The 27,989-nt window shown below is 38.8% G+C and overlaps 1 protein-coding gene across 3 annotated transcripts in view; it reads right to left on the reverse strand.

The window, feature by feature from the left end:
* The window catches only part of DYNC2H1 (dynein cytoplasmic 2 heavy chain 1), a 1,560,829-nt gene that overhangs the window by 1,182,177 nt on the left and 350,663 nt on the right, over positions 1 to 27,989 (reverse strand). For all 3 annotated transcript variants that reach the window (XM_086935265.1, XM_086935264.1, XM_086935263.1), the window contains exons 21-25: positions 27,699 to 27,848; positions 20,082 to 20,287; positions 10,145 to 10,300; positions 9,945 to 10,059; positions 1,427 to 1,597 (exon numbers count right to left, since the gene is read on the reverse strand). In XM_086935265.1, coding sequence (XP_086791391.1) covers positions 1,427 to 1,597; positions 9,945 to 10,059; positions 10,145 to 10,300; positions 20,082 to 20,287; positions 27,699 to 27,848 — 798 coding nt within the window. The remainder of the gene's footprint in view (positions 1 to 1,426; positions 1,598 to 9,944; positions 10,060 to 10,144; positions 10,301 to 20,081; positions 20,288 to 27,698; positions 27,849 to 27,989) is intronic.

The raw sequence follows: 27,989 nt of genomic DNA on the forward strand, positions 1-27,989 counted from the left end.
TGACAAGAGTACCAACAGCCTGAGACTAGCAGATGGTCTTCAACCTAGAAGTAACTGTGAAAATGACGGTAACTCTGCCCTTATGATGGTATTTATGTCCCTCAGAGGGCCTAGCATATTTATCAGGCCTCTGATTGACAGAGTCTTTTGGTCTGCACAGGCAAGGAACCAGAAACAAACGCTTAACAAAAGATGAATCTTGAGGGACATGGAAAAGCTTCTAAAAAGAAAGTATCTGACCAAAAGCACATTTACTAAGCGCTACAATAGGTGGCCCATGGATTAAGTGAAATACATGATCGTCAAACGGGTTTGGCATTTTTCAAATTGAGATACCATGAAAAGGAACCAGGTCAGGTTCACAATAAGAAAAATAAACAGTTTGCATACTTGCTGCATCTTGCAGACTTTTAAATTAAACATACAAGCACTAGTTCATAGCAGGACTTGCCTTCTATTCAAGCATGACTGGATCAATCCCAGTTTCCTCTAATTTTGCACGCTTCTCCTTTTATAGCTCTATTTCTTTTCTCTTTCTCTGCTTCTCTGTTCACTTTTTTTGTTAGCACTGCCTTTCTGATTTATTTAGGTTAGTTGCCCCCATAATATGTAAACAAGGGTTTACATTTATCCCTAGCTATACGTTTCATCTACTTTTGTAATATAAAAAGTGATATTTTCATGGAACACTACCACTCTTCTGAAAAACACTACTATGTATTGGTGTAAATTGTTGCTTTCTCTGTAAACACATTATCTATACAAAAATACTAAAATTGTGCTTCTATCTCTCTCTGCAATTTCATAACCTATGTCGTGGTCAGCCACTTCAATCAGGGTCTCTGAAGTGCTATATCAATAAATATTAAATAAAAACAGAGTTCCACAATCCCGTAAAGGAACAGGCTGGACAGGGAGCAACAGAAGCAGAATTTGTCATACTTAGGATAACATCACTTCCAGTGACAACATAGCAATGTTAACCATCTGGACATTTCTGGAGTCTTTTGGAATTAATGAGAAAAACAAGGCTGGCAATAAAAGAGGAATTTCATTAAATAAAGAACTGGCAAGATAATATCAAAAAGCCCCTTAGAATCGAATCATATTCTCTGACAGTTGTAGATGAATGGCATGCACATGTACTATTTTAATCTACAAACTATTCAAATTATTATTTCCCTCCACTATTTTCAAAGCTCATGGACTTTTAGAATTTGTTTGGGGATGAGTGTGTAGTATTCTCAGTTTGTGACAATAAGGTCAGAGACACACAAGTTACATGTTTATTATTTGCATTATCAATTTATTTCCAAGTAGATAAATATGAAAGATAAAATTCTTTGGTTCAATCTAAAAGACAATACAATCAAATGAAATACAATTTATATAATGTACTTATTAACAATAAGAAAGGAAATCTTACTTTAAGTTCTGCTGCTTTTGACACAATAACATCTGCTACTTTCAGTAGATCACCGAACAACAGCTTTTCTAGACTAGTGCCTCTCGGAAGTCCAAGGAGTCGAAAGAGATCAAGCCAGTGATCTTGGGACAAATTATCACCTCTGACATATTTCAGTACAGGAACTACCATCTATGGATTAATAATACAAACAATTTACTAGATTGTTCTGATAAACATTGCTTTTTGTATGAACTTTCACCTGCAACAATAACCAGCACAGTAGTTATTTCAGTCAATAACTCTTGGTGAAACTGTAACTCAATTGTCCGTACTCATTTATCCTCAGAGAATCTTAAAACCGAATTACCTCTAAAATCTGAGAGCTGACATTTTAGTGTACATTACACCAAAAATGTCTACAATCTTGTGTTTAAAGTTTTAACAGGATGAAACTAAAAGCAAAAGTCATGCAGCATTGCCTAACAACTACAACTTGAACAATTTAAACATTTTGAAAGTTGACAGAATCCACCTGGAAATTTAGGCAAATAAATTTCAGAGGTACTCTTAGTCTAGCACATTATTATTGTTTCCTTCTTGTACATCAGAATGTTATCCTTAGAGAAATCACATCTCTTAAACCCCATGAAATATGTTAGTGTACAACTTACATCCATTGTGGGAAAGGATTTGAAAAATCTTTGAAAATACCCACCAGCACCTACGTTAGTCTGTGCAGAAACTGTAGTGAATCAGACATTACATTTCTAAAATTAGTAATGGGGATTGTACACATTGTTTCAGCATTCACATGAATGTCCGTGTAATGGCCTTTCCTGAATCAATTTACACCCATTGTTTTCTACCAATTTACTATTTTTTTTTAACTTGGATGAAGAACCTTTACAATGAGGGTGTCATTAAAAATCTTTACAAGAAGGTTCCTGCGGGTGAGTTCTATAGGCCACTGGACTGGGGTAGTGGTGGCTTTAAGGGAGATTAAAGAACGTTTAGCCCTACAATTTACAATGTTCGACAAAGAAATGTAAACATTGCCTGCTTTTCAATGCACATCCAACTATACATGTAGTCACAACAGGAAGCACTGAACTGTATGAACACTGGAGAAGTGTACAGGACTGGAACCTGCACACCAGATCCGGTCAATGGCCAGTAGTCTGTTTTTTAATTGCTAATAGGCTGAAGTGAAGAAGTGCACGGAAAGAGGATGATTATAAACTTCTAAATATACATGTTATTCTAAAAGGATCATGTAGGCCATGAGGGCTTAGTCACCAGAACCCTTTGGAAGAGCGTACAGCAATCTTAGCAGTGGCTTTCACAAAGTACACACTGAAGAGCTGCAGAATTCTGTAACCCAGCACACGTCCTGCCTCATACCTTTTAAATCTTGGTGGAGTTGTAAAGCTCCCTAAACATAGGGCAACTGTTTTAAAGACATTCCTGAATCTCCACACCAGTTTGGAATAGCTTCCCAACAATGAGACTGTAAAGCTAATTAACAGTCTAGTCTATCTCTATTCAACAATGTGCATATAAATAATGCACCCCCTTCCGCCGAGTTCTCTTGTGTTTTCACAGCAGGTCCTGTGATCAAGGGCCTAAAACATTTTTTTTTAAAGAAAGTATTCACAACATTAAGCCAAACAACTGGGCTTATGGGATGCTGATGTTTACAATGGGGTAGATCAGTTACTTTTAACTATTTTTGTTTGCTTTTTGCACCTAACTGGATTCTGTAGGATAATAAACCACTTCACCACCAGCTGTCTATACCAAGTCAAATTATTCATACACTTTTCATTTAATTCCAGCGAATGCATTATATTTAATGTAATATAATAATGTGAATCTGTGTGACCTTCATTCCATTTCTAGGTGTATTGATCAATCAACTCCCCATTCATCTGAAGGGTAGAATTGCACTTGACATAGGGCCCGATTCACAGAACTAAACCAAGACAAAATCCTAAACTTACTACCATTTTGGTATTCACAGAAGGCACTTACTCATTTTGGTATTCACAAAAGGCACAGAAGTTAGGAGTCCAAACTTTAGGACTCCTAAATGCCTTCTGTGAATACCGAAAGTCTTCAAGTTAGGATTTTTCTCACTTTAGGAGTAGTAAAGTTAGGACCTCTAAATGCCTTCCGTGAATACCGAAATTCTTAAAGTTGGTATTTCTCTCAATTTAGGAGTAGTAAAGTTAGGACTCCTAACTTTACTACTCCTAAACTGAGAAAAATCCTTTGGGCCCGATTCACAGAACTAATTTAAGACAAAATCCTAAACTTACTACCATTTTGGTATTCAAAGAAGGTACTTACCAATTTTGGTATTCACAGAAGGCACTTACTCATTTCGGTATTCACAGAAGTAAGGACTCCTAACTTTAGGACTCCTAAATGCCTTCTGTGAATACCGAAAGTCTTAAAGTTAAAATTTTTCTCAGCTTAGGAGTCCTGAAGTTAGGAGTCCTAACTTCTGTGAATATCGAAATGAGTAAGTGCCTTCTGTGAATGCCAAAATGAATAAGTGCCGTCTGTGAATGCCAAGATGGTAGTAAGTTTAGGATTTTGTCTTAAGTTAGTTCTGTGAATCCGGCCTCTAGCTCCCACAAATTTGAGTTGATTGTGCATTTAAGGTTACAGTTGTTACTGCTGGCAATCCATATACAAATATAGCACTATTTAAGTATTGATAATAATATTAGTAGTAGTAGTGATAGTCAAAGCTGCAACAAGATTTGTAGCAGTAGTAGCTATTTTGAAGAAGAAGACTTCGAAGTTCTCCCATGATCCATATCCTTAAAGGGCCAAATAAAACACATGATTTTCTTTCTAAATGACATATCTTGAACATGTGCGCAATTCCAGTGACACACTTAAACACATTGGATAAAACAAGGCCCTCAATCGATGTAGCAAAATATTTTAACAATCTTAGCGCATAGCTTAAGAAGAGCTTCCAACCCAGCTTTGACAGAAACCATGAAAACACTCTCTTTAAAGGAATCCTAAAAAACCTATATGCTCTCTGCCACTACTGCCAGTTTAATACGCAAGTCAAACACTGAGGTTAAAGAGCATACTTGTATGCCGTTCTCACCCAATCATCAGCAAGCTGAAATTTAATTTAGGATTGAAAGAGAACAGATAACTTCAGCAGGGAGGTGGGTTGTGGTGAAGTTGGGGAATATAAAGGCATTTATCTGCAAAACTGTAGTCAAAGATGAAAAAGTAATTAGTCAGGTCCAGTCATGAACCGTGACATACCTGCAATGTTGCTTCTCTATAATAGATATTTTTATTACATTTATAAACTCTGAAAATCTATACAAATCTGCAAGTAAGGATTCCTATTTACATGCACCTTCTTACATTTTATGGTACAAGGCAACCATCCAAAGTAGAAGATTGTTCACTCTGACAAACATTAGTACATTCAGAATTCACAAAAGGGTGGGCAGTGGTAACAGCAGATTTGAACCTTCAAAGAGAATAGGTATACTAGAATCTGAATGGTATGATTCTGAAAGAGAACCAGAAAGTATCAGGAAAAGTCAATGAAAAATTATAGCAGAGCTCTTCACAAGGACTCCCACAAACACGATGTGCAGTAGACATATGAGCTATGTATGGTAGGTTCTAAGGAGAATAGGAGAGCTAGGACTTCCATCTCATTGCCTGAAGTTTGGGTCTTTTCAAATGAGGTAGGTGTGCTACTGAACAAATATACTGCTGTTGTGACCTATGTCTATTTTAACACAGTTTAGTGCTATTTATAGTTGCTGGGGATTCCCAACGTGACGACAGGGAATGATTCAAGCATTTTACTATGTGAAAGCTATGATGCTGGAAAATAGGGAAATAAGCCACCTCCCTTGTTTGAGATCATCATGGTCTCACAGACATTGATTCCATATGAGCTGCAACTTTTCTTTCAAATATTTGATTATTAGTAATTTTCCTCTTGTGGCAATAATATCAACCACAAATGTGGGCGAGTATTAGAAACTGTCTGAGGATTTACATTGTTTCTACAGCTATCTTCAGGTTAAAACCATCTTCCTGGTAAAATATTTTAACAAATTTCATCTGAATCAGTTTATGCATATTTAATATTACTTTCTGCATCTTGCCAATCTAAAGGAGAGACTGGCAAGACGAAATCTGAAGAGGGCGACTGTCACTACATGTACTACATATTACGAAAATATGAATAATGGACAATCAACTGTTGTCCGTAGGGGTATTTCCAGTGCTGATGGACTGTCATTTGCATTAAGGAGTATGCTATGGCAGGACTCAGAATTCCATTTGAAGGATTTCTTCCACATTCCACAAGACCTCACATTTAGCATTGTATTTAGAATTAGTGGAAATTAACATTTTGGCTAGACTTTACCTCTCGTTACAGCATTCAGTTGAGGAAAGTAAGGCATAGCTTAGGGAAACACAAGTACTATGATGGTTTGGCATACTTTTACCACCATACAACAATATCACCCTTTTACTTGCTGTAATGGTAGATTGATTTGCTATCTCATTATCCTTACTCAGTAAAACCATAACTAGCAACCATTTTACTACTGGCCTTATCATGCGTCTAAAGTGTAATGTTTAGAAAACAAGTTCTGACATACATATTTAACATTTGATCTGAACTTCAGTAGGGTAAAAACTCACTGACAGTTTTTGTTTTAGGTATAAGCCTACAAAAACCTATATGGCAACCATTTGCTCTTTTCTATACACATTAGCAAAATATTACAGCCTGATTTAGATTCTATGACAGAGCCTTGTCTGTAGGATCTGTTACCAATATACCTTTGAGTAGAGCTCCCATTTAGGTGTCATTCTGAGCTATGGTCTTTCAGTTAAGTTGATATGGTGATGGTTCTAAACTAAAGACCCCCTCTCGGGCTGAAAATGGTGAGGGGAAAGGATGCTGAGGTGCAATTTTAACCTTATGGTGCCCTCGCATCTAGTGTGGTAAATGGTATCATGGAATATAAATGGTAATAAACACTATGGAAAAGCTCCCTCGTGACCTCTCTATTTTATAAAAGGATTCAAACACTGAATTCCAACATGGGCAACACTAAATACCAAAAACATTTTTTACTTTCTCTTTTTTATTATATTACTTTTTTTCTATTAATATTTTTTTCATATTATTATTTTCAGCATAAAACTTTATCAAAATATCCAAAATTTTCATCAGAGCTCTATAATGCATCAATTATTTTTCACACTATAATCCATTCATTCCTGGGTAGAGATTCAACACAGCCAAACCACTCTCTCACACCTCAAACACATTCCAATCCTAAAACAATATATCTAACAAGTTGACACGTTTAGTTGATTTTCATCTATTGCCCAATACAGGGTTACTACATTCAGTAGGATTTTAGAAAAGACTTGGTCAACGCGTTTCGGTGGCATGCAATGACAATCGGAGCCACCTTCTTCAGGACCCGTCAGATATATTTGCACCTTGTTCTCTACACCCAGGGATCTCGGTTAACTAATCTTCAACGAAGAATCTAAGACATCAAGGATCTGGGACGGTATTCCAAATATGTACTTGTTTATCTGGGAGAGCCTACTTCTGTTATCTAAACTTCAATGAAGTATCTCAAGCATCAAGGATCTGAGACGGTATCAATCAATCAGAGTACTTGTAGAGAGCGCTACTTACCCGTGAGGGTCTCAAGGCGTCGAGGGGGGGGCAGCTACTACTCAAAGAGCCAGGTCTTGAGGAGTTGATAAGTTACTTCGTATTTACCACGTAGCAAATAAAAATGTAGATATTACAACCACATGAACCGGGTCGGTGTCTGATTTAAGGATCCTAAAAAAGTCAAGGTTTCTGCAAAGTTGAATAATCCATTTCTGCCTGGGTTGTTTATATGCCCTGCAGAACAGCATTACGTGGACCATAGTTTCTTCCTCCGGATGGCAGCCAGGATAGGGGCGACTAGATAATCCTGCCCACTTATTTGTAATAGAAATAGCGGTAGGGTTCCGTATCTAAATTGTAGAAACAACTTCTTTGCTAGTGTCGGTTGGATAGAATCCAACACCCGCTCAAACTCATAATGGCACTTAAAATCCAGGAACACATAAGTTAAACTCGTGGATTTTGCTATACGCATAATTTTGGTCTGTTTAAACTCTTTTAGTGCACTAGCCAAATTTTTCTTAGAAATAGCAGGGCAGGAGACTTATGGATGCAACCAAAGATTCTCCTTATCAATTGCCCTAAAGGAGTCCCTTATAAATGAAAGCCTAGTGCTGACATAACTGCTTTTAATTCTTCCCTATAGCATTCCAACTCCATAGTACTCCACAACTGCCGCCGTGATTCTATAAGATCCGCAATGGGAAGGATATTCAAGTCCATCCTCAGAGGGACTAATGGTGTACTTTTTGGTAGAGTCAGAATTTGTCTGATGAAATAATTTTCGGTTTTTGTGAGGGGGTTGGAGGGCCTATGCCCCCACAATTCCGCCCCATATAAGGGAAGATGGCCTAACTTGAACCTTATAAATTTCAAGAGGTGGGCTTATAGTCTTTACAACACAATTTTTCTGGACTTTTAAGATCCCCCCAGCAGCCTGTATCAATTTTAAGTTAGCCTTATCGATTGGTGGGCCCCACCCCATTTTATCATTCAGAGTTAACCCTAAATAATAAAATGTGGGTACCCTTTCAGGGGGTCTACCCTCCATTAAAGGGTGCGGGCAGTTAGTGGAATTGGCATTAAAAACCATATACTTGGTTTTACTAATATTGACCACAAGATTCCTCTTTTTGCAGAACTCACTAAAAACATTTAGCACACGATGCATACCCATTGCCGACTTTGAAAGCAGCAGGTATCGTCCGCAAACATCAATGCAGGAAATCTATGGAGGGCCAATTTCGGGGAGTCTATATCCTTAGTGGCAGATAACTCCTGAATTAAGCCGTTTAGGAAGAGGGAGAAGAGGGTCGGCGCAAGCACGCATCCCTGCCTCATCCCCTTACCCACTGGAAATGGAGCCGTCAGTTGGCTGTTCTTACTTTATCTGACTCTAGCAAAAGTCTCTTCGTGGAATTGTTTAAACTGATAGAATAGATATGGTGGAGCTCCCATAGCCAACAGAATACTCCATAGTTGGTTGCGATCCACCATATCAAATGCAGATTTCAGATCCACAAAGGTAAGGTATAAACTCCCTCCATCCAATACTACATGCTTCCAGTGAATAAGCTGGAGCCTAAATAGCTGATCTATAGTGGAGGTTTTGGCCCTAAACCCTGCTTGCAATGGGGTCAAAATATCGTGAGCTCGAAACCATTCCTGCAATATTTCTAACAGCACCCTTGCGTATATTTTTTGAGATACGTCGATTAGGCTAATAGGCCTATAATTGGCCGGCTCCATGGGGGAGCCCTTTTTATGAATGGGGATTATCTCGGCCCCTGCCCATGTGCTAGGGGCCTGAAGGCCTTGAAGAATTGCATTAAAAAGTAATTGAGGATAAGGTACCCACACTAGCTGTTCATTTTTATAAAGGTCTCCCGGTATCCTATCAAGTCCTGGAGATTTATTCCATTGGAGCTTATCCAGAGCTAGTGACCTCTGCCTGGGAGCAAGGTGGTATATTCCACGAGGGATCGGAAGTTTCCCTAAGTGAAATTGAGGACCACCATACACACGTTTGCAAGATGGCGCCATTGTTTTAAACCCTTCCACTGTGAAAGACATATCCCCTGCTGAAGCCTCTCATAAAGACTCATTAATGCAAGTTGATGAGGAAAAAATGTAAGCAATATTTTCAAAAACAGAAATATCAACTAAATGTCAAGTTTTGGAGTACAATTTCAAGAATGGGGTGATTATTACAATTTAGAGTAGTACGTTATGAGACCACATTGCGCTAATATAAAACAAATCAGAGCTAACGCGGATTAGAATGACAAAGGCGAAATATAATGACAATATCTACACTGTATTAGGATCCCCAGATTACCCTCGCTGTTCAAGGTTGACCAAAGTGTTATCTTGTTAGTAATTGTATCTGCAGTTTGTTTACACATACAGGAGCTTTCAAATGAGGTTTTCTGACCCTTTTACAGCTCAAAATGATAGCACCTAATTGGGATATCTTCTCTGATTAGAGGTTTCCTAGGGCGAGATGTACTAAAGAATTTTTCGGATTTAAACCATGACAGTCACAAAATCCCTGGGTTTGAGGCAACAAAATCACTAGTTGTTACTGTCAAATTTTACCAGTCATAAATGTTTCTCCGACTCGTAAAATGGGTTTTGCTACCCATACCAAGTCAAATTTGGAATAGTTGTGAAAGGGACATTCCTTCCAAATTTCAATTTGGTATGTTGTGTCAATGGTTCGATAAGGCAATCTCATTCACAAACAACTGACCTTTTACTGACTACTCAAAAGAGGCTCTAACTGATTCCCCTTTTGGTTAACTTTAGGTGACTTGAAGAACTTACTTTGTATTTATCAACTTCTTTCTGAAGCTTCACAGACATGGTATTATGCTCTTCTATCTTTCTTAGTTTGTCATGCCAAGTCATCAGGAACTCCTCGAAAACATAGGCCTTAGATCTGTGGGAAATCATATTCACATTACCAATGGTACAATGTGCATAACTAAGACATGATAAGAAATGATCACTTGTAAACGTCAAACCTGAAAGTGATCCAGTCTTCATTAGCTTTTTCCTGGAAGCCATGATAGAACTCTTCATATAGAGACCAGATCTGTGTACAGCTCTCAAGATCTCGACGTATGTCATCTGCCAGGGAGAAATCAGGAACGTCCAAGTCGAAATGTAGGCAGTCCTCACTAAATATTAAGGAGAATTCCTTGTTATTAATAAGCATTTTAGCAAGATACTCTAAACTACACAGGACACAATTTTTATTCCATTTCTAGTGAATAATGGTGGTAAAAATTTACCAGATTGTAAGCAATAAAACACATACTTATTAACAAGCTCTGACAAAGTCAATGGTTTTAAGGTTTTATAGAGTAAAGCGCTTACATGTTAATGAGCAGTGTACTTCATTAAAGAGTGCAAATGTTTGTTTGATATTGCTATTTATAGCTATTTTCCTGATATTATACATATACAAACGTGCACTTTTGTGTGTGCGTGTAATGCAATCAGCAATGTAAAAGCAAATTCAAGCCTGGCGACTGAGGAGAATCAAAGGTATAGCAGCAGTCCTTGAAAGAGACAGATTAAATAACAATAGGATCATAATCTATCTTTAATACATAGTTACCCAAGTTTTTCTAAATATAAGGGATCGCTAGTGACAGCAAAGGCAAACCTGGAGGTTAAGGCCCTGATTCCGAATTTGAATGCGTTTTCCAACCCCTGTGCAAACCTCAGTTTGTTTAGTGGTTGGAATTCAGAGTTGGGAGGTATTTACCTCACCTGGTAATTACTGGGTGCGTTAGATACCTCATCAGTCATTACATTTCCCCAGATCAAACCTGCTGATTTAATAGGGGAAAACAATACAGAGACGAACAAGTTACTTACCTTCATTAGCATATTATCTGGTAGAGACAATATCTGGCTTCTTTTATAGTTAAAGGAAAGGAATCTGCAGCTACAAGTCTCTATCAGATATGTGGATTTTGGTGCTGTAAGCTACCAAAATGTGTATCATTCTCCAAAACCGTGGAATAGTTGCTACTTATTGCAAAATACATTTCAAACTACAGGTTATCAGATTTTATTGGGTGTAATAAATAGCACCTACTATTCTAACTAACTTGGAGTCAGGCCCTACGTATAATCTATGGTTTTACAACAGAAAGATAGGTTGATAACCTCAGTGAAATCTTTGTGTTCAATTCCTTCTTATCCATATCTATAAAGATGTGTATATAACATGTTATTATGGTGTGTGAGCCTCTTTCTCTATGTTTCATGGTATGATACCAATTTCTCTAGGTTTCATTATATGATGTAATAATAATAATGGGAGAAAAAAGGCAGGCCAAGATGAAGGTCTTACTGAGAGTCCAGCTCCCGGGACATGGGGTTACCGCTTCTTTAGAAGAGCATTCTTGTTTTAGCTACAATTTTACAATGTTGTTTGCTATCCTTCCAATTGTGGGTCCATCAAACTTGCCTAGGCTGTCCCAGAGAACCCGAACACATGTAGGCATTTTGCCTAAAGACGAATAAAGTGCCCATGGACTTGGCAACAAAGTCAGCCAGTTTTCACTAGCTGCTTGTTGTAAACTCGGCCATCTTTCAAAGTAAGTGGGCGTACAGCACTAGCAAGCAACTTCTTAACCACAGTGACAATATACTTGGTCTCCTGCTCCAGAGGAGTGGCAGGCAAAGCAACCAGGTTCTGCTGGACGACTAGAACTGCACTACCAAATGTTCAGGAATATGGGGAGCAGAGACGAACTTCAGGTCCCCTGGCTCCAATCAATGGCACCAACAGCGAGAGTGGTCCAAGCGAACCTCATTAGGAGAAAAAAGAGGCACTGAGGAAGAAGAGACAGGCAGGATGTAGAATCTCAGTCCTCAACTTAACCTTTGATTCTTCTACAGAACAAGAAAGTTAAGGCATGTTTCGGATAAATGTAATGAAAGAGGCAACCTCCTAAGTAGGAGTACCAGAGGGAAAGTTTAACTTGAACTCCGGAAGGGGTATCTATCTTTAGGATGGGGCGAGATTGTAAGCATCTATATGGCATCAAATTCAGGCAAAGGACATGTAGTCTGGGGAGCTGTTTTCAATTTGACAGAGGCTCGCACAATTAATTATTCGTAGGCCATCCTGATGTAGGTTTAAACCTATAACAAATGATAAAACCTCACTTAATAGGAAACAGCCCTCATCAGTGTAAACATATAAACACAGATATACACCTGCACAACCACGAACTAAAAAGTTATTTAATGAAAGGAAAGTGAGAGAGTATGAGTCATTTTTATTTCTTCCTGAATGAGCCAACACAAAAGACTGGTGTCAAATTATTCTGAATGTAGTTTGTTGTTTAGGGATATCACTAAAATATTGTTTCTTCTTCCTTTGTTTCCACCAGTCTTGTGTGTATGACTTAAAGGTGCAGGCTTTAAAAGCACGTTTTCGGTCTTATCGAAAAAAAAAATTCACTGTAGATAATCTGGGAAAAATAAAATTTGTTTTGATCTTTTGGCAGTGTATAATTCCTTCACTCATTTGTGAAATGTTTTTGACTCATAAGAACCTTGACCATTATGTACTATCACATTTACCCTAAGAATCTGAATTTTTAGAATCTTTGATACATCAGCCCCCTATCTAACAGGTCAGTATTAATTGCAGGTCAACTGTCAAACACCCCAGACTTTAAACATTCATTACAATGTGAACATGTGAAAAGAGTGCGAACACCATGGACATGGAACAGTGGTGAAAATATTAGAACATAGACTTTACACATATCAACAACACTCATAGCTACAAGGTGACCCATTGTTAGGTGTGATATCATCAGCAAATCCTGACTTTTTACCAAACTGGACTCTACTGCTGGGGTTTTTGACCCATAGTTACAATGTTAATACGAAATATTTCATGTCCCAGAAAGAGGTCTGTTAAAAGGTCAGGACTGACTTAAAGTGAGACATTTGCCATGTGGGCACTTAACTGCTATTAATGTCCACAAAACAGCAGCACCAAAAGGTTTTATTAGATCTGTCGGCTGCCTTCGACACGGTGGACCACAACATCCTTCTCCACCGTGTCGAGCAAGCTGGCATCCAGGGCCTGGCGTTGGCATGGGTCAAATCCTTCCTGACCGGGAGGTCTCAGACCCTCAGCCTGGGCACTTTCAGAGCTCCTCGGGAGCACTTGCCCTGTGGGGTCCCTCAGGGCTCCTCTCTATCCCCCCTTCTTTTCAATCTTTATTTTCGACCCCTTCTTTTTTCCTTGAGGCAGTGGGACGTCACCGTTTTCAATTACGCGGACGACCTGCAACTGTTTTTCCCTCTTGATTCCCCCTCTGCTATTCCCAACTTTCAGGCAGTTATGTCCCACATTCTATCGTGGATGTGCCAAAATCAGCTTAAGCTGAATCCCGGAAAGACGGAGCTTCTCCTCCCGGGTAAGAGCTCTACCCACTGGGGTCCGCATTTTTGGCCGGCAGAACTTGGCCTCCTCCCCACCCCTGTGGCCTCGGTAAAAAGCCTTGGGATCACTATTGACTCCGGTCTCTCCCTCGGGCCTCAGGTGGGGACAGTTGTCTCCTCCTGCATGTTCCAGCTGCGCAGGATCAGGAAGGTGGCTTATCTCCTCACCCCTGAAGCTCTCCTGCAAGTAATCATGGCCCTCGTCCTCTCCCGCTTAGATTTTTCGAATGCTATCTATCATGGTCTGCCCAAAACATCTCTTTGCAGACTGCAATTCGTTCAGAATCAAGCGGCGAGATTGGCCTTTGGGAGTCCGAAATGGCAATCCGCCAAACCCCTCCTTCAAAAACTGCATTGGCTCCCCGTCACCTCGAGGGCAGCCTTTAAGATCGGCTGCCTCACCTTTAAATCCTTATCTGGTTCCTGTCCTGTCTTTTTGAAATCTCTCATCAGGACTTATAGCCCCTCTCGGAACCTGAGATCTTCTCATCTGCACCTCTTACTCATTCCCCCTGTCAAACTCTGCAGATCTGGAGGCCGGAGATTTGCATTTCTGGCCCCCAAACTTTGGAATTCTTTCCCCATCTCTCTCAAAACCTCCAATTCCCTTACCCTCTTCCGTAAATCCCTAAAAACTTGGCTCTTCCCTCAATCTGGCTAATTCCTCCCAGTCCCCCCCCAGCAGTCTGCCAGCGCCAGGAAACCCATGGTGTCAGCGCGCTTTATAAATGTCCCTTACAATACAATACAATACAATATATAAGCCGTGGTGAGCATGCATATAGCATTCGGTTTCAGGATCCTTAGAAATGAGGCCTACAAATTTATCTGGGGAAATTCAAAATTTGAAAGCTTTTAAAAAGTACTTTTCTGTTGGCATGGCTGTCGTAGTATTCAGTAAGGAGTGGGTGAATGACCCCCAACTGTGTCAAATAATTTGTTTATTAAAACATTTGAATATAGCTCTCTTACTTTTTTCGTTAAACAGTCCAACATAAATCCTTTGGACACACTGCCAATGGGACAATACATAACCTGCATTTTTTGCCCCTAAAATTAAATATATGCTTTATAACAATCACTGCAAAAAAACATGTTTTGTAAACACTGTAAAACAGTTTTTGTCTATTTTTGGGGTTAGGCAGGTGAATTAACACAGATTAGCACTGATTTCAAAATGTTTGGAAAACACTAATATACACTACGGAAATCCACAAAAATTAAACACTAAAAACAGGCAGAAAAGGAAGGAGGAATTTTGTTTACGATGCTTTTTGTGTCTCTGGTGTGAGGACTTGTCCTTGTAATGCTCCCTTTTAGAAGTGTTACCTGTGGAAGGCAATTTGGAGTGCAACAATACCACAGTTTGCATCTCTAAAACATCAATGATTTGTCTTCCCAATCTTTGATTGGCTTAGAGGGCATGATGCCACACCAGTCAGAGGATTTGGACTCGTGCTTGAGGCCTTGACACAAAGGGTTGGTGACTAGAAACCAAATACAGACTTAGAGGGCAGCCAGAGATCTACATCTGTTCCAGACAGTTCTGATAATGCTTGAACCTAACACTTTCTGATTCAACATAGCCCTAACTATACACTGTCAAAAAGTTAGAATTTAAAGAATTTAGGGTCCTATATTTCAGATGGTTTTTACCTATTCTGTCTAGAGGGAAATGAATTGATACATAAGAGATCTAGTCAGTAAAAAAACAAAGACGGGAGCCCCGAATTGGTGCTTTAGGGTGTGACAAAAGGACCTCACATCAACATGGAAATGGAGTCTTAAAAGGCTATGTGATGACATCTCTAAAGAAGGATCTGGAGCCATGTGATGCCATTTGTTGGCAGTTTGGAGCTTTTGCAAGGATTCTGGATTTAGTTTGGAGTATGGTAGTATGCAGAGGTGAGATATCTGCATGCAGAAGTATCAATCGGAAGTTACTGCACGGATTATAAAGAAAGAAACAAAACAATATTCATGTATGTTTGCTTGGAATTTCTGTGGTGTTTGGAAAGAAATCAGATTAGAAATATAGATTTGCAGAAATACAGGACAAAAAATATTGTGATACAAACATATTGTGATGCAGAAATATTGTTGTCAAGAATAGCGATTTTTCAGGTAAATAATATAGTTTTCAATACTTTCATTGTTGTTAATATCGGTTTCAGTAATATAGCTGTAAAAATATTGTTTTTTAATTATCTTTATGTATGTTAGTTCATATATTAATTGTCTGTGTTTTGTTTGAATAATTGTTCCCTCCTATCATCTCATACCTCTTTTACTATTCCGATCCCTCAAAAATTTCTAAACCCTTCCCTCTGACTCTTCCCCCTCCACATTCCTTTTACTCATCACAAGCCTCCTCCTACTACGAGCTCCAAAATATCCCTCCACTACCCTTTTCAATCCAAATAACAGACTAACATGTCTACCACTCACATTAATTTCATATTTCACTATACTAATTCCCCACTAATCCTTTATGGGTTCCGGAGTATCGTGCTACTCGCCAAAAGAGCGCTTCAACACCCCATCAGGGTACACCAAGCGCTATAAAAATGCAACCCTTTTTCCTTCTTCTATCCCTCAACTATCCTTCTCAATCCAAATAACTGCATACCATATCCACCACTCAAATTACTTTAGTTTTTACCCTATGCTAATTCCCCACTAATCCTTTATGGGTTCTGGTGTAGCGTGCTACTCACCGAAAAAGCGCTACAACGCCTCGTCAGGGGTAGTAAGTGCTAGATAAATGCAATTACAATACAATAATATTTTGAAATATAGTTTGTAATTTTAAGTAATTTATGAGTTTTTATTCAATAGCTAATAGTAATTTATATTGTTGTAGTAGGTTTCTAGGTTTGTGTTAAGCTGTAGGGTGGAAAGTTAAATATAATTACTGAATTGATCATTAATTATACAAATTGTCTAATAATTGTATTTGTTAAGTTATATATTAGTTGTGGGCTGCTGGGTTTGTAGGGGTACAGTGTGGGAAGTTAACTGAGTAATAATTAATTAACAATGTATTAATATTAATTGATTAATAAATATGTAAATTGTGTACTAATTAATTTTTTTAAGTTATATCTTAAATGTGGGCTGCTGGGTTTGTAGGGGCATAGGGCAGGAAGATTTTTGAAATAATGATTAATTATTAATTCATTGTTATTGTATTATTAATACGTTAATTGTATATAAATATGTATATAGTGTAATAATTGTATTTTTTAAGCTATATATTAGGTGTGGCTGCTAGATTTGTATGGGTATAGGGTGGGAAGTTAATTATTAATTGATTAATTATTCAATTAATATTTAATTCATTGTTAATTGCTTTACATTCATTTATTTTAATGGTATTTTAAGAAAGGCTGTGGGCTGGTAGGTTTGAGGTGTTATAGTGTGGTAATTTAATTAAGTAACTAATAAATTACAATTTCCTAAATTAATAATTATTAATTTGTAAACGTAATAACGCTAATTGTTTTATATCTATATATGTTATGTTGTGTTATGTTTTTAACATTTATATATATATATATATTTATATATATATATATATTTGTGTTAATTAATAAAGTTCATATTAAGAGTTTTATATTTGTTTTAAAATAATCGGGTTATGTTTCACATATGGTATGTGTTTCAAGTGACACTACTGTTTCAGACTAAAGTGGGAACAGTAATTGTTACCTCTCCGAAGTCCAACACTATTTCTACTGTTTTAAGGACTGGAGTGGAAATAGTAAATGTCACTCCTCCAGAGTCCAACGCTTTCCCTACTGTTTTACGGGGTAGAATGGTAATAGTAAATGTAACCACTTTGAAATCCAACAATTTCCCTACTGTTGTAAAGACTAGAATGAGAATATTAAATTGTACCCCTCCAAAGTCCAATGCTTTCCCTACTGTTGCACAGAATGGAGTGGGAACAGCAATTGTTACCCCTCCGATGTCCAAGACTATTTCTACTGTTGTAAAGACTGGATTGGGAATAATAAATGTTACTCCTCCAGAGTCCAACTCTTTTTTTCCCTACTGTTGCACAGACAGGAGTAATATTTTTTAATGGTATTATTTGTTTAATTTTATATTATTTCTATATAATGTATGTTATTTTGTAAAATTTTGTTTTTAAATATTTTTAGACACTTTTTATATGTATTTAACTTTGTAATGTATTTAATATCTTTCATTCAATGTATTATCTTTTTACATAAATATGTATATATAATATATATATATTATATATATATGCGCTTTTATAGTAGTGAATAAATATTTTTTATAACAGTGTTTTATATATATATATCTTCTTGCCGATAAAGTTGGACAATTGCATACAACAGGATTTTAAATTCACCGCCCACTGGAGGGTTACAAACATGAACGGCCGTCAGGACCACAGGCCCCATAATGCAACATCAAAAGGAAGTGATTTTATAAAAAAGGTACCATCAGAGGAAGTTAAATAAAGGCTAAAATATCAGTCTGTGGATCTCACGGTACGTTTCGAGGTGCAGGACACATCTTTGAAAAAGTTTCCATGGGGAATCGAAACGCGTCAGAACAAGTCCTAATCCTGCTGTTTCCCATTAATTAAAAGGGCTAAAAATGAAGTTCCGTGTGCAGCTCAGTTTCTTTCCGTATGGGGAGATTTTGTGGACATTAATATCGGCTTGGTTCTGCCGAAGAGCACGCACCACCATAAGAGCGCCAACGCTCTCCATACTGGAACCTAAGTGCTGGACTCGGTAAAACGAATCTGGGGAGAGGTGCCGCCGAGGACTGGACCCCGGTATTGAAAATTGGATGAAACACTTAACAGCCTTCAGCTGCCTTCCACACATTATAGATTCCACAAGATCACTAGGACTTACACTAGACAAGAATCTCAACATGCAGGAACACATCAGCTCAGCCACTAAAGGAGCAAACATTCAAACGAGCATTCTAAGAAAATTAGAACCCTTCCTCCCCTTCGACGACCTTAAATCAGCACTGCAAGCTCTAGTGATCCCCAGATTAGACTATGGGAGTGCTACACTATGTGGTCTGCCGAGATCCAAGTTGGCTCCACTAAGGGCCTCACTTAGCTCTGCTGCAAGGCTTGTCACTGGATCGAAAAGGTACAACCACATCACTCCAGATCTAAAGGCACTAAACTGGCTCCCTTATGAGGCAAGGATTTAAATGAAAATTGCTTGCATGACCCACAAAGCCCAACACTTCAACACACTGAAGTACCTAACTGACAAACAGAAACTGTCTGGCGGTGGCAGATCATCCAGAAGCACCAGCGCCTTACTCTTGAAACTGCAAACATTTCGGAAAAAGAAAACCTAAAACCGAGCCCCTCAATCACTTCATTCCAAAAAGAAGTCAAACTGCTTTTAATGAACAAATCTCTGAACTAAACTCAGTGGCTCTTTCTCTGGAAAATGATATGACGCAGTTCTCCAACCAGGGCTTGCACACGCCATCACTATCTCACTCTTGATTTGCAACGGACAATGTCAGTGTATATGTTTCTTGGTTATCTATTTTCTTCTTATTGAACTATTTGTAAAGCGCTCTGATACCCTTCTAGGGTCAAGTTTGCGCTATATAAAACTTTAATAAATAAAATAAATAAATATACGTATATATAAACACAGACACATATATATTTATGTGTGCATGTTTATATATGTCTATATTCATGTACAATATTAAGTGTGCCGTAAATTTATTTAATTTATATTAGAATGTTTTATATTAAAATATTTAAGATTTACTATTTTAAACTATACATATATTAAAACCAATATTTTTGTATGTTTTTAAATAAAATTAGTGTAAAATAATATTTTTTCCCAATATACTTGTACTTAGCATTATAAGTACAGGGAAACGATTGTTTTGTTATCAATATTTTTAATTCAATATTTATGTACCTCACTATTGTTGGAATCTATTTCTGACTAGACTCTCCGTACACATGCCATGCATCTGCCAACGTTCTGGAACTGAACTCCATTTCAAATATGAGGTTGTAACTTGTAGGCACCATGAAAACAAGCCCACCACTGATACTACCCCGCCTGGCCTTCTAGCACATTCGGTTCTCCAAAGCCACAATGGTTAGATTTTTCTAGAAGTAAATTTCTCCCAACAATGTCAGCCTAGTGTTTTTGATATTTTACATTGTATAAAGACAAACAAGAGAGGAGAACACTTTTAGGTTATAACGAAATTGCTGATTTTATCATGGAAGAGTAAAACACCAATTATTAAAAGTGTTAATCGAAGTAACAAAAGTAAGCATTACCATCTCAATTCCATTTTCACTAACTATATATCTAAATCATTAAATGAATACAGTCAAATTAAATTTCTTTTTGAGATTTGGGGGTGTACAAAACAAATTAAATGATACATGTCTATAAATTATTTGAGACATAAAGGTGATTGACATACAGGAGTTTTTTCTTTGTATCTTCAAGCTCATCAAACTCTATTTGCTTCTCTCTTACAGATCGTGCACTTTTTTCCATCACGTCTTGTTGCCCAGTTTCAATTATGTCATCACTAGGTTTAAACTGGTCCCAGCGGGCCTTAAATTTTTCTACTTGCTGAAGGTACATCTGGACTCGAGACACCACATTTGCTTTCATTATATTAATCTGTAACAAAGAACATGTTTAATAGCATTATGGAAAAACATGACAACCATTGTTAACTCAATTAAGCCAAGGAAAGTAAGGACAGATTTTCAGACTAACAAGTCTTTGGTACAACGATATATGAGAAACCTACCATAAAGGTCATGTTAAAAGATGGATGGAGACCAAGTAATGTACAACATCGGCCCAACCTATATTACTAGGTACCTGGTTATCATTGATTCTGGTTTCACAGATGCAGGCGTGCCTTGTTACACAGTGGGCCGAGGCATACCAACATTTTATAGGCACATCCCAAATGTTTTTTATTTTATATATATTTAATAGATAGATAGATAGATAGATAGATAGATAGATAGATAGATAGATAGATAGATAGATAGATAGATAGATAGATAGATAGATCGATACATAGATAGAGATAGATAGATATTTTGTATTTCCTACAATGATCCAAACATCAAGCAGGCATGAATCCATATCAACTGACATTCTATGAAAGCAAAGTCTCCAGTCCTTCCTCTGATTTTGCATGCACCCTCTTCCCCCAACTTACATATGTACTTTTTAATTAAGTTTGTAACACATTATGTAAATTATCCTTAGACATCAACAAATCATTAGCACCTGCATAGGGAGATCCAACTGGGCATCAAGCGATCAAGTTCATAAGTTGCTTCTCTGCGTACATGAGCCAAGTCACTAAACTTTCAGCATGAAGTTGATCAAAGGTTACAAAATTTTAACAAACACTTCCTGGGCATTACGCACTCAGTTATTGTTTTTATCAATGTTCATATAATGTATAAACTCTGGGAGGTCCTAGAATATTGGAGGATCATCTTCTTTCAAGCTCTGGCCAGGTTGTATTAAAGAATTAACATTAAGAGAAACTGGAAGAGGATGCATCCAATTGAAGGCTAGATATGAACCATCCCACACTTTACCTATTTAGATTGTTAGATAACATATGGGAATATGGTATGCAATAACCCCGCTAAATTGACACTTTAATTACCCTGCTAGTATTATATATGTCCCTATGTGCTTGCTCGGAAACAGGTTGTGCATTATCCAATCCCAAGGTATCACTATCATCTCTTATGCCGATGACACCCAACTCATCCTTTCCCTAACAGACACTACAACCACCACAAAAACCAGCTTCACCAACTGAATGACCATGGTAGCAGAATGGATGTGAAACAACGACCTGTAGATCAACTGAGACAAGACAAAAGTGTTGGTCTTCAGAAAGAAGACTTTTTTCTGAGTTTTATATAGCACAAACTTGACCCTAAGGTATCAGAGCATCTTACATAAGCACCAGTTGCGTTACAGACGGACACATTAATTCTTTGTTAGGCATGGGAACGATTAAGTGATTTGCCCAGAATCACAGGATGCTGAGCGTCCCTGCAGGGCCTCGAACCCGGTTCCTCAACGTCAACGTCGACAGCTCTAGCTGTAATACCACATCCTCTCTCCATCGGACTTTCCCATCGGACTCCACCTGGGGGCCATTTGAATTAAGACTAACACCAACACCAACCACGCAAGAAACCTGGAGATCATTCTCAATGACAAACTCAACATGACTGCACAAGTCAACGCAGTGAGCTCCCCCTGCTTCCACATTTTACGCATATTTTGAAAGATCTTGACATAGGTGCCACAGACCACCAGAAGGACAGTCATGCAGGCAATAATCAACTACGGCACTGCACTCTACGCTGAATCTCCAAACAACTCCTTCACAGACTTCAGACTATCCAGAATGCTGCCATAAGAGTCATACTCGACCTCCCATACTATACCTACATCACACAACAACTCAAGTACCACCACTGGATACCCATACACAAGTGCAGTCAAATCAACCTCCTCATGCACACATTCAAAGCCCTACACATCGCTGGACCAGCATACCTCACCAGCCACATACAATGTTATCAACGCCCAAGACACCTAAGCTTTGCCTCACTCTTACTCGCACACATCCCTGCATCCACAAAACGAGAGAAGGAGGTCGCTCATTCTCCTACACGCCTCCAAAGACTGGAACAACCTCCCTCAACACATTAGAGCCTCCACCTAACTTTTATGATTTCTGCAAGGAGCTGATGACCTTGCTCTTCGAATAGCACAGCGGGGACCGCACGTCTACACACCTGCTCTAGTGCCTGGATAACCTCATGGATGATAAGCAAGCTATACAAATCCATTTAACATAATTTAACAGGATGTCCTTTTACATCGGCACTTTACTTGCCCTATTTTAAATTATGACCCTATTGGCTTGAGGGAAACATATTGTGCATTATGACCTTGTAAATATCATGCACTACTCTTTCACTGAATTCTGTCATGTACTTATTTTAATATTAACTCACACCATGTCCATTCTCATATTAAGTCTATTAATCACCAACTACTATGCAAATTCTCGAAAAAACCTGGCACTACCTGTGTTCCAGTACTTCCTGGCTTTTCCTGTGCCAACAAGGTGCTGCCTTTTATTCTGCATTCTCGTGCCAGTTGGCACTGCTCGTGTCAGTCTGTTTTGTAACTGAACATTGCAGCATTGTCCCTTTTTCTTTCCTTTCAACAGGTTCTAATCCCACTTTGTTTAATAAATATCACATGCCTAGAGAATCTCTTTCTTGATTCTGCGTTTTGATCTCAATGTATGTTATCTTGCACAAAACTGCCACTTTTTCAGATTGATTAGATGTGACATTTAGATATTTTCAATGTGCTTATATGTACATTTTATTGTCCTATAAATGACACTTTGAGTGACACTTCAGTGTATAGAGACCCAAGCAGTTATGTACATGTAATTAGAAAAGTTCTTAAATTATCCCATTTCTTCAAATGACTTAAAGCAGTTACAGTGCTCCCAGAGCACGTATGCAATGTCACCACCCTAAGTCCTTTTAGTAACATGATCACCTTGAATACATTTGCATATTGCTGCTTTCCAATGTAACTTCCAGATATAGTACCTTCCCCATTATCACCATGTGTGCTCTCTTCCATCCGTACTGGTTTTTTTCGCCAACATTATATTGAATTCTGGGAGCTACAGTGTTACTATTAATGATGGCTGGTGGTTGGTAAAGTTTATGGTTAAGGAGCAATGGTGAAGGCGTCATGATGGACTACAGTAGCTCCCAACAGTCTAATCCCACTATGATGTGCTGAGTTGTATTATTATCTTTGTGTCATTTTCTATGACGAATCATCAGTTTGTACTGTCATTAAACCAAAAAGGCACTTCGTGGCACCAATGCTAGTGCCAAATTAAGTTTTAGGTGACAGGAGGGGGTGGGGGAGGTTTAGTGGGAGAATTTGCAAAGGCTGGACCCTTAAGATCACAGTGGCTTTGTGTAAGGCCCTGTGATGAAAACTGACCTATTCAGACATGGCAAATGAAAAAAGAACAATTGATGGACAGAATGCAGAACAATGTCATACAGTCACCCAGTACAGCGATCTGGGCCTAAACCCATCGTTTATTTGCTCACCTTGCCATTCCAGTTTGGAACCAGCCATATGCAAATCAGTCTTGACCCTGCGCCCAATGGGAACAGTCTAGCCGAACTGCCAGGCCAGGTCCCCCCTGGAAACAAGCCCCCTAGGACCAGTTTCGGGCTTTCAGCCCTTATCAGCCAGGATAGCTTGACTCCAGTGTCATGGAGAGCAAGGGACTCACGTCTGAGCATACCCGTCCCACTCGGGGTGACAAATGAAAAAGAACAATTGATGGACATGGCACCAGCTGAAGTGTAATGTTTTAACACTGGTGAGAGTAAGAGACTGATGCACAATCAGCAGCAAACACACTATATGTGATGATGTCTCCATCACCCCTGTCCCTGGGGCTAGAGGAGCAATCATAGTCCAAGTCAAGCTCATAGATGTCATCACAACCCCACAAACCTCCTGGACTGACCCAGTCCAAATAGCTGTCTCCCTGCATCTTCCCTCTTGTTACCTCACGGTTCTCTTTTTCCCTCGGTCCCCATCTCTCTTTGTAGTGTCTCCCTTATCTGTATGCTGCCCTCCCGAACATCTTTTTTTAGCTCCACCTGCCCTCCCTTGTAGCACACAATCCTATGAGTCCTACCCCAGGGTGCCATTGCAGCAGACACAATCAGAGTCAAGCCGACAGCCCATGTCACAGATGCACCTGGCTCGTAGCTTTAGTCTATCTTTCCCTTTCAACTGTTGCTTCTTGTTCACTCTTCTGATCTCGCGCCTATTTGTATATTTCTATCTTCTTTCTTCCCCATCTTTCTCTCTGTCTTCTCAACACCATTCTTTCTCCCTCCCCTCTTTATCTCTACTTCTCTCTCCCTAGCTTCATCTCTCTTTACCTCTCCCTGTCCTCCTTTACAGCTTTACCTCTCGTTCTCCTTTCTTGATGTCACTTTTCTTTTCTCTCCCTCTTCTCTATTTCTCCCCTCTAATTTCTTTACAGATGCATCTCTCATTATCCTCCTCTCCCTTTCTATCTCCTCCTCTGGTTTTATGTCTGTCTTGCCCACAATCTCTCCTCCTATTTTACCTGGATGGTCTTGATCCGGTGGCTGGATGTGTGCATGAAACCTTTGAAATAGTGAGGTGCAAAATGAGAAAAGTATTGTTTCTCTTGTTGTGCATGTCAGCACCAGCCACCTGGCACACACTGTCTTGTGCACCCTGCGCTAGTGGCCAGTGACAGAGAAGCAGCTCAGTAATAGAGGCAGGCAACAGGGGTGGTCTGGTGTCTATGCACCGAGCAGTGGAGACAAAGGTGGACAGCAACAGCATGGGCAAATTCTGAAACTGGAGATTGCGCTTGCTTGTCGCAACTTGCAACCTTTCTTGAAGTGGGAGGCAGTGGGATGAATACAGAGTCAGGTACACAGCAACGCCCTTAAAGTTATGGAGGTTATTCGCCACTGGGCCAGGGATGGAGCCGCCAGGTCACTTTCACAAAGCTTATAGTGACCCAGTTACACCCCCCAGAGATAGACTATTGTAGTATCCTACTATTCTCAATGTGATGCCCTTCTACCATCTATGGAATGTTCATAAGTGCAGCTGTCAGAATGTTGGTGCTCTGCCTAGGTAGTGACAGTTGGATGGGCTGAGCACCTAGATGGATGCTCCTGGTGGGGTCTCCCTATGGTCTCCTAGTGATGTTGTACTGATCTTCTATTGAGCTTGTACCTGTCATAATCTAACTGCTCAATAAATCTACTTGAGAACCATCTACTAGCGTGGACTTAATTACTACAACTATCTTAGGCCCTCCTCTTACTTTGGGTCAGATTGTCAGTCCAGATCCCTCCATGCACCTGTATCTTTCTGCCAGTTACTGTCATTATGTCACACAAGGGCCACAGACCCTGCTGTGGGCGGCCAGGCTCCAATGCATACCATGTCACTAACAAGTATCCAAACAGCACAGGCCATTGAAGGCTCTGTACCTAAGCTGTAATGCTAATGGCTGTAGCAATCCCAGGCCCCATCTGTCACTGACAGTGGAGTGAGCTGCTCACGGCCAATGGACTGAGCTGCCTTCCAGCTGCTGGAAATGGGCCACTGAGGCAGCTCCAGGCAGAAGAGATGATGCGACTCAATGTAATCATGCATAATAACTATATGCGCTTGCGGTCATGTGGAAACGTCCCTCAAAATTAGTTAGTGCAACCCCAGATGTCATTATACAGATAAACCAGATTGAGAACATCAAATAGCGTTAATATACTCCGTGTTTTTTAAGTAAGTGACCTTATCTATGATATGAATGTATTGTATACCTTTGTTTAAGTCCCGCGTTGATAGCACGCTGCGAATTGCCACCATTTAGAATATTTCGTATTTTCCATCACTAATATCAATCATTTGATTCCTCGCATTTGCCATCCTATGTAAGAACCCTGCTTCCTCACCACCAAAACTTGGGAATAATCTATTTAGTATAAAGGTATCCACTCCTTCTCCCTTTTTTGGCCATTATCTCATATAAGAATATATGAGTTAAAAGGATTCACTCCATTTTTCTATTTTTCTTGATGATCATTAAGGCAAGGAAAAGAAATCCGTCAAAGTATTATTGTAATATTAATAAGTTTGGTCACAATAGAATGGAAAGTCTGAGACTATTAGCTTAACATTGGTTTGTTTTAATTTTCTCTGTGTAACATAATATAAATTGATGCATTATTGTACATAATATTTTTTGTTTTATGGAATTTTCCCATTTCAGATACTATCGTGGCTGCTCCAGAAGAAGGCGCTGGTTCGCCGAAACGCGCGTAGAGATTATTTTAGCCACACCTTTCTCTCTTAAAAATTGTGTTCATTTTACATAACCTTCATTTGTTGGAATATTTGTCCTTCTCTCTTAAAGTGTTGCTGTGTATTGTTGATTTATTATGTCGCATACAATTTGTGAATATGTATTATTATTTTAATGTGTTTTTTAAAAGAATTTATGAATAAAATTGAACTACCCCTTTTTTACAAACAACCTATGTTTTAGCTCAGTTCATTTCGACCACTTATTACGTTCTGTTGCCTAGATTGATACATATCAAATTATTTGCTTTTCCCTGGTCTAGGAACTTCATTTCCATGTACTCAGGGGGTCCTTGATAAATATTTACACAACCCCAGATGTGTGACACTTGGCAGGGCTACCTAAGGTCCAAGGTGCTGACTGGTTATTCTCTAAAATCCAGTGTTTCAATTAAACAAACTCCCTATGTGTAGAAATAATGCTGACCCACAATTCAGGTACCGCTCTTTTTTCCAATGACGCTTTGGCCATTCTGTAGGTATTGTGCACCGTTTTGTGTTAGTGTAATGTGTCACTGAATTTAGAGTAAATAAACTACATCAGCTACCCCTCACCATCTGAATCACTCGGATGGCATCAATCATATCATAATCCAGAAGAGAAGGGCACGAGAATCCTGCCAAAAAGTCTGTACTCTGTTCTGAGCACTGTCAGCCTCAATCTACATTTCAATCATTCTATTTTTTTTAACGAATGTTTCCTTTCTTACAATGTTCAAATCTTAGCATCAGCACTGTTTTGTTTCGCAGAATAACCTATGTGTATGTCACACATCCTGAGGGTTCCTGTCCTGTGATAATGAGGAATAACCTGAACTTTCTGGGTAGTGTAGAGGCATGTGGAACGTCAGTTTCTCTCCATGATCTTTGATAGGAACCAAGCAGTTATAAATGAGTAATTAAACAAGCTGTGAAAATATACATCGTTGTAATCTTTAATGAAAAGTTTTAAGTGTTTTTAGTGTTGACATCACATAAACAAAACATTTTGGACATGGAAGAACAGTCCTAATTAAACTCTAGGGTTCATTCGCATTTTCTAAACAGCAAGGCTTACCTGCTCCTTAACCATTAGCTGATGACTTTCCATCATCAATTCGAATTTGTCCCACTTTGCTCTCAGATTGCTGATGGACTCTAGACCTCCTCCAGCCACAGATCTCAGTAAACGGTTTTTGTCTTCTGCTTCTTGAAACAGCGGCAAAATCTAGAAAACAGATTTCAACGTATTCAAGCGTGCACAGATTCAAAAAATTCAAGAGAATACAAAACAAGATTACTTTTCACATTTACAAAAGATGTTACATTTTATAATTTAAAAACTGTTTCTGAGAGTACTGTTAGCCTA

The sequence above is a fragment of the Lissotriton vulgaris genome, chromosome 8, assembly GCF_964263255.1.
Source record: "Lissotriton vulgaris chromosome 8, aLisVul1.2, whole genome shotgun sequence".
In the NCBI taxonomy this organism is placed as follows: Eukaryota; Metazoa; Chordata; class Amphibia; order Caudata; family Salamandridae; genus Lissotriton; species Lissotriton vulgaris.